Source organism: Centruroides sculpturatus, unplaced genomic scaffold (genome assembly GCF_000671375.1).
Source record: "Centruroides sculpturatus isolate CEXI.00-Female unplaced genomic scaffold, Cexi_2.0 scaffold2025, whole genome shotgun sequence".
Taxonomy (NCBI): domain Eukaryota; kingdom Metazoa; phylum Arthropoda; class Arachnida; order Scorpiones; family Buthidae; genus Centruroides; species Centruroides sculpturatus.
In genome coordinates, this window is record NW_019386866.1 from 5,736 (window position 1) to 14,282 (window position 8,547).

Here is an 8,547-nt window from a genome sequence, read left to right on the forward strand (position 1 = left end):
ATCTGATTCTCTTAATGCACAATCTCACTTGGCAGGAATAGCTAGAGATTGGCAAATGACAGACGAAAAGCAATACGATACCTTAGACAATTACTAAAAAATAAAAACTTTCCTTTCAAGCATGACGAAAAATACGCCTTACGAAAAAGTGAAATTTTCAAGAAATTTACAGTTAATTTTCTATAAATTAAGCAGTTTATACTACTGTTTTAACATAAAACACAACAAAACAAAATTTCCCTGGAATGGACAAAATAGTAGGAGTTATACAGAATTTACTTACACACACATAAACAGATTGAGGTCTTTATATTAAAAAATATTAAAAATTTTTTTTCATAATTGGCCTCTCATTTGAGTGTTATCTACTCTAAGCTTGTCAAGTGCACACAACAACACGAAGTGAAAAAATGGTTTTAGGTATAATAATTTGGGTAAATTACTTCGAAGCTGTGTAGTGGAGTGGCTATTGTACTAGACATTTAATTATAAGGAAAAAGAGATTAAAACACGAAGGAAACTTAATCCACTTAATCACATGCTTTCTTTTGATCCTCTTAGGCCTGACTTTAATAGGACTGCACCGGTGTAAAGAAAAACTTACCAACACAGTGGTTTCCAGACTTTTTCGTTTCTCGGCACCCTTGCTGAATCCGGGTTTTCCCAAAGCGCCCTACGTTAAATTCTAACAAATAAAATTTACCACAAGAGAAATAGCCAGTAATTTTTTAAATCAAAAAGTTAGAATTTTTATCAAATAAAAAATAAATAAAACACGTAATTAAAATAAACAAATGTAATATAACAAATTCAAGTAATTATAAGTAGTGCGATAAATAAGCCTCTTGATCACCGTTTATTTTCTGAAATGTTAAAACAAAATTGCACGCAGCCACTTTCATTTTGTTTTCCGCCTTGATTTTCGTGCAATGTTTGTTTTTATCACTGCCCCAGCCGAAAACCCAGGTTCACACAAAGAAAAAGTCGCAAATATAATTGAATTTCTTTGAGTTTTATCACTCAAAACGAAATATTCACTTTTTACTGATATCGAAATTCAGTTAATTTCATGCTGCTAAATTATGTTTTTAAGTTATTATCGCAAGACAACTCAATAATAAGATTCTCTATTTTTGCAGTAGTAAATTCGTACTTTTGTATATACATTTTAATTCTATTTTATTTAGTGTATACATGTAGAATGTTGTCATATGTGGCTTTGAACAAAATTGAAATTAATAACTATTTTGGATATACAGATAACCTCGTTTACTTAAGCGTCATACTTCTCCTGAATTGTAAAGATAATAGAAGTGAATTCCTCAATATTTACTATATTATAGCGCATTAAAAGCATTAACTTTTTCCAAAAAATATCGTTAAATGATTCTAACAATAAGTTTCATAACCTGTGTTCGACAAATTTTTTGTTCAAAGCATCCTTATTCTCTATCTGTATAGCTCTTCTATAAGATCAATACGCAGACTTTTAATACCATAAAAATATTTATTTCGAAACGACAAAAAAAATTCTTCGAAATTTTTAATTTCTTTTAACTTTTCTATCATTAAATGAATTTTCTGTTTATTTTTGTGGATTTATTTTAACTTTTAATTAAAATATAAGAGGAATTTCACAATAAAAAACTTCGCTTAGTGTGGAATACAGTGCAGTCGACTTTCTGCTTTCATTAACAACACATCAATTTCGATGAGATTCTTTCAAGCATCAATCTTGTTGTTAAAAAAAAGTAAACGTAAATTAAGGTAAATAATTTCGAAGAAACTAGTTACAATTTGGGAAAGTCTTGTATATTTATATAGGAAGGAAACTGAAATAAAATTCAAAGGCAATCTGTTTAAACAGCTGACCTGTGAGGGCATTCTTCGAAAAACTGGATATTCATTTGATATATTGTGTGAAAAATTATTGTATACTTGTAATAATTTTTTTAAATCAAGCGGATTTTCATTAAAAATTGAATTGATATTTGATTGAAAAAATACTGTTTATTGATTAGAAATTTCACATGAGAGTACCAAATGATTGAATCGTGTATATTAAGCAAAAATATTTCGATAATGTAGCCAAAATAAAAATAAAATGTAAAATTGTTTTGACGAGTCTTCTTATTAGTTTGTGATCTATTCATTCATTTATCAGTTATCGTTCAGAGGAAGGTTTATCTAAATGTGCTATAACACTCTTAAGTTTAAAAAATGCACCATAACACTCTTAAGTTTAAGTGAAAAATCCAACATTCAGGAGAAGAGGGATATTTTAATGGAAAAAGAAATTCAAGTGAATACACTTTTAGATTCAACTCTAAAATTTACTCTGTTTGACTTAATAAAATCAGACAATGAATTGAATATTCTCAGAGGTTTAAACAGTTTTAAAATGCATGATACCATCTCTGCCTGTGTTAGTGAGTTGCTGTCCAACAATACTGCTTGTAAGGCTACTACAAAGTTGTCTACTAAAGTCAAAATTGTTATTGTTATGATGAAAAAAACTGGCCTTGTCCTTTGCTTGTGTTTCAGTTTTATTTCAAATATTTATGACAACATGTAAAAGAATATTTTTCAATATTATTGCTTATTTGAGTCAAGTATCAGGTGCTGCGATTGTGTGGCATTCCAAAGAAGAGATAATAAAAAACTTACCTATGTGCTTTCAAAAATACAGCAAAGTTCGTGTGATTTTGGACTGCACTGAAGTTTTGGTTGAAAAACCAAAGTGTATTAGTTGCAGAATATTAACTTACTCCCATTACTATGGTAAGCATACTGTTAAAGTATTAGTTTGAATTGCCTCATCTGGTCTTATCACCTATTTAAGTAAAGCATATGGAGGTAGGGCATCTCACAAAGCCATATTTGAGGAATCAAATTTGCTAAATTTACTTGATCCTTATGCAGATCAAATAATGACGGATAAAGATTTTCATGCTAAAGATGCTTGTTCTGCTAGAGTTATTGGTTTAGTATGCCCACCATTTGTAAGAAAGCAAAATCAGTTAAGCAAGCATGATGCACTGGAATCTGCAGAAATAACGAAGGCCAGGGTACATGTTGAACGTGCTATTCAGAGAATAAAACTATTTGCTGTTTTAAAATATAAATTAGACTGGACTTTACTGCCACGCATTGACAAAACTCTAACCATTATTTGTGGTGTAGTAAATATATCTAAAGCAATATTGAATGATGACAAATTTTGAAGAGTAGTATGAGCATTTTCATTTTGACTCTATATAATGAAAAAAGCAGTAAACAAAAATAACATAAACAAAAAAAACAAATAGCGTTACTCTATTTGTTCCCTCACATGCGTATCTCCAATACAGAAAACATTATATATATATCGTTTTGTGTTTTCAATTATTTTTGAATTCAGGGACATGTGCAATTAAATATGCTTAATATAATCAAACTACAACAATCAAGAAATTACATTATTTCGGTGCATTGTTGTTTTCTGTTGTAACGAAATTTCGACTTAAAAAACTAAATTTGATAATTTAATAAAAGTAAATCATAATGGTAAGTGAATTCTTTTATTTAACTTCAATAATTCATTTTGAATTTCCTAAACTGTTTTATTAAAAATTTACGAAATAACACAAATTATCAATTTCAATCTTATATCGAATAAAGGGTACATATTATAAACATTTTAAACATCTTAATAAAATATATAACAATAATTTATATTATTGTAAATAATTTTAATTTATTTTTTTCACGAATGATATATTGTTAATGGACGACTTATTTTAAAAGGACCAAAAACATCAATGCCCGACTTGCGACCAGACGTTTCTCAGTGAACACGAATTAAAAAGACACGTGGAAACTCATACGGGCGAAATGCAATTTGTGCGAAAAAAGCTTTTCGTGGAAGAGTCACTTGAAACGCCACATGAAAGTTCATTCCGATGAAAGACCATTTAAGTGCAATTACAATAACTGCGAACATAGCTATAAACGGAAAAACGCGTTAGAACAACACATGTACAGACGGCATTCTGATGACATTTTATCTAAAGTAAATATTACTTTAAATTACGTCATTATCACAATAAAATAAATCGTAGAAATGAACGTTTCAAAACTTTTTCATATATACTTGACTTGAAGTATTTGCATTTAAAAGTTACGTTTTATGTTTTTATAAATTGTTAACAATTAACTAAAAATATATTGAATAATTAGATTCCACCAAACGACCCGAAGATAATAAGCCGTAAATGTAATTTTTGCCTAAAAGTTTGTGCATCTCCCGCTGAGTTAAGACGTCACTTGCGAACTCACACCAAAGAACGGCCATTTTCGTGTAACTTTTGCAACGGCACTTTCACTGAGAAAAGTTCTTTAAGCACACACATCAGGAAGATCCATCCGAAAGAAAAAGCTCCATCCTGCTCCGAAGTAAGTATATAAAAATGTTAATGACTAAACTTTTAACACACAATCGTCTGTTAGAGTGAAAACATTACAATAATAACTTCACTTATTTAACGAGTGCACATTGTTTCAAAATTTATTTAACGCATATATTGTAAACCTTTGCATTTGTTCCATTCGATTTTTAGAGTAGATAAGATATATCGTAATTAACAAGGTAATATCTCTATTAAAATATACAACGATATTAAATTCTCTGTCTAAAAACATCGATAATTACGTGCAAATTGAAACTTTTTTTAAAAGGTTGGTGTCATTCGATATTGTAACGTTTCTGTGTAATTTCATATACAAGTCAGATATTATAATTAATTCTAAACGTTTCAAATTATTTAATACTTTTATTGATAAAACTTTATTTGTACTCGTTTACGACTGAATCAGTATTAATGGCGATTGAATTGTTTTTCTGTTTGTATTGAATAATTATGCAGGTATATATTTGCATTTGGATTTTAGTGTACTCAACTGTAGTAATATTTACATTGTTTTGCAAAAGTCGCTGTTTTGTGGATTTACACAAACATTTAGCGAATAATTAAAACACGATGACGCGGAAATTCATTTTATATGTGTTAAAACATTCAGTTATAAAAATACTTGCTATACATTGAAACTTATGAAACACTCTTTACATATACAACTCGTTATTAACACATAAAATCCGTATGTTTGGTTACNTAAAAACATCGATAATTACGTGCAAATTGAAACTTTTTTTAAAAGGTTGGTGTCATTCGATATCATAACGTTTCTGTGTAATTTCATATATTCCAAGTCAGATATTATAATTAATTCTACACGTTTCAAATTATTTAATACTTTTATTGATAAAAGTTTATTTGTACTCGTTTACGACTGAATCAGCATTAATGGCGATTGAATTGTTTTTCTGTTTGTATTGAATAATTATGCAGGTATATATTTGCACTTAGATTTTAGTGTACTCAACTGTAGTAATATTTACATTGTTTTGCAAAAGTCGCTGTTTTGTGGATTTACACAAACATTTAGCGAATAATTAAAACATGATGACGCGGAAATTCATTTTATGTGTGTTAAAACATTCAGTTATAAAAATACTTGCTATACATTGAAACTTATGAAACACTCTTTACATATACAACTCGTTATTAACACATAAAATCCGTATGTTTGGTTACATTAGGTCAACGTGCTGCCTTATAAATTACACTGTTCGACATAATTTTTGGCACACGGAAAAAAGAAATTGTATCTAATAAAACTGTATAATAGTATTTACAACCATGAGATCGATACTTTTCTATCATCTGCTGATTTTCCGTAATCATAGATATAAATTTTGGTTCCATGTATGGCCATCCACAGAAACTCTTTTGCACCGATTGCGGCGGACAAGGGACAAAAATGGAATTCGTTTAACAAGTTTGTTTTACCAACTTCTTACCCAGATAGCAGAATAAAAATCACACAACATGACTCATCACCCACAGGCAATACTGTAGAAAATTTGTGGGCTTTGCATTGAGTGAAAATGAATTTCTTTTGTGTTTTTTATTTTTAGCTGTATGTATTTTGTTACGTTCTGAAGAAAAGATAGCAAGAAAATATGTAAATTATCTTGATATGTGAAAAATTAACATTTTTAACTTAATGACAACGGTTAAGTTGCTCGTTAATTAATAAATATTATGGACTATATTTTGATTGTAAATTGGGCGATCAGAATAAAAATTTGGCACATATCATATGTTCAATTTGTGTAAAACGTCTGATAGAGTGGGCAAAAGGCTGTTCTCGACATTTGATCTTTGCAGTACCCATAGTTTACGTAAACCAAAAAATCATGTTACGCACTGTTATTTTCGTTTGACTACCATAAAAGGTATAACTAGTAAATCTAAACCAACTTGAAGTACCAAAATTTACCATCTGCTATGAGGCCAGTTTCTCATTGTTAGAATATACCTGTACCATCTCTGCCAGAACATTTTACTGGGGAAGATTCAAGATATGAAGAAGTTCAAAACGAGGGAAAAAAGTATCCTGATTTTGAAACGAACGCCTCTACTTGGAAATTTTATTTAATACCTCGAGGCGAGCTAAATTAACTTCTTAGACATCTGGACGTGTCTAAAATACAGGCTGAACTTTTAGTTTCTCGACTAAACCGTTGTCATTTACTTCATGGGACAAGTAAGGTGTGTTTTTTTTCGTAATCGTCAAAAAGATTTTCATGATAAGTATTCTGAAGAAAGTGGTTTGGTTTATTGCAATAATATTAGTGCTGTGATGAATGCACTTGATAATAAACATAATACCACAAAATGGAGAATGTTCATTAATTCGTCTAAAATTAGTGTTAGGTTGTGCTTTTACCCAATAGAAACAAATTTTATTCTGTGCCATTAGCTTATTCAACAAAAATAAAAGAAAACCTATGAAAATATGAAAGTCGTACTTGAAAAAAAGTCATTTTCAAAAGTACAATTGGATCATATGTTGTGATTTAAAAGTCGTTGCATTATTAATTGATTATACTAAATTTTGACGTTTCTTGTGTGGGTGGAACAGAAGATGAGAAAAACATTACCTGAAGAAGGAAATGCGTGAAAAGTATATTCCTGGCCAGAAAAATGTCATTATACCCCATTATTCAATGCTAATATGGTTCTTCACTTCCACTTCGTGTAAAGTTAACACTTTTCAAAAGCTTTGTCAATGTAATGAATGCAAACAATGCTAGATTTCATTATTTGACAGAAATATTACTTCATATAAGTGATGCTAAAATTAAAGCTGGAATTTTCNATACCACAAAATGGAGAATGTTCATTAATTCGTCTAAAATTAGTGTTAGGTTGTGCTTTTACCCAATAGAAACAAATTTTATTCTGTGCCATTAGCTTATTCAACAAAAATAAAAGAAAACCTATGAAAATATGAAAGTCGTACTTAAAAAAAGTCATTTTCAAAAGTACAATTAGATCATATGTTGTGATTTAAAAGTCGTTGCATTATTAATTGATTATACTAAATTTTGACGTTTCTTGTGTGGGTGGAACAGCAGAGATGAGAAAAACATTACCTGAAGAAGGAAATGCGTGAAAAGTATATTCCTGGCCAGAAAAATGTCATTACACCCCATTATTCAATGCTAATATGGTTCTTCACTTCCACTGCGTGTGTGAGATCCGGAAGGCCCTAGGCCTCATTTAATAATTTTTATTAAATATGCTTAAATAATGTCACCAAATAATACTTCGTTTTGGTGAGAAAAATATTGTTTTAGACGTGGGAAAAACTAGATGACAAATGTTATTTCCTTTCATCGAGGAGAACATCCGCTGTTTTTCCCATATCTGGTTAAAAATCTCGCTCCGATGGGAAATGGTTACCCCTCATTCATCCCCCTCTCATCCGTTCTCACGAAAGAGTTACTATACGATGATTGGACGAAGTTTGGAAATAAAAGGAGAAATTAGTCATAATTCGGGGAGTCCTCCGACCGATTTGAAAGTGTCCAGACTCCACATACGTTTCCTCCTGATGGCCAACGCCCATAACGGAGTCCGATAGACTAAGTCCCGAGTCTACACTTAGAAGAAGTGATATCTTTATATTTTGTGCACGAATTAATCTCCCATACGAAAGGAAGATGAACCCTATCTACAAGGTGTCCTATATCTACAGAAACGAAGACGACAACTAACAGGTCGTATGTTTAGAATCATTTTGTGAGCTCTCTCTCGATCGCGCATTAGCATAGATTTAGTCGTAACCTTTAACTTGTCATATAATCGTAGTTATTGATTTTCTGTATTCGTTGTTTGGATTTATTAAATTTTACTTATGTTTATTATATAAGAATGTCTCCTCAATTCATTCCGAATCAGATCGTTATCGCGTGTTTGTCCGCGCCTCTATAAATTGACAAACTGGTGTCGGGAACCTGACGAAGGAAGAAGGTGAATTCGCTATCACCAACTTCCGCTCTAAATTATAATATAACCGTAAAGCCCTCCACACTCGTTCCCTACGACGGGGAAAGGCCGTTCTTTGGACGACTGAGAGCTGGTCTTACCGACTAGTGCC

At 30.8% G+C, this 8,547-nt stretch overlaps 1 protein-coding gene and 1 pseudogene across 2 annotated transcripts in view; both read left to right on the forward strand.

Moving 5' to 3' along the window:
- Window positions 1-2,405: 2,405 nt before the first annotated feature.
- LOC111615870 lies at window positions 2,406-3,224 on the forward strand (annotated as a pseudogene).
- A 249-nt stretch (window positions 3,225-3,473) lies between these two features.
- Window positions 3,474-8,547, forward strand: part of LOC111615866 (zinc finger protein 33A-like) — an 11,908-nt gene continuing 6,834 nt past the window's right edge. Inside the window, exons 1-2 of one of the 2 annotated variants that reach the window (XM_023357302.1) lie at window positions 3,474-3,546; window positions 4,219-4,434. In XM_023357302.1, coding sequence (XP_023213070.1) covers window positions 3,544-3,546; window positions 4,219-4,434 — 219 coding nt within the window. In that variant the 5' untranslated portion in view covers window positions 3,474-3,543. Of the gene's footprint in view, window positions 3,547-3,877; window positions 4,052-4,218; window positions 4,435-8,547 lie in introns of those variants that run through there. The other variant, XM_023357301.1, reaches the window with a different exon arrangement.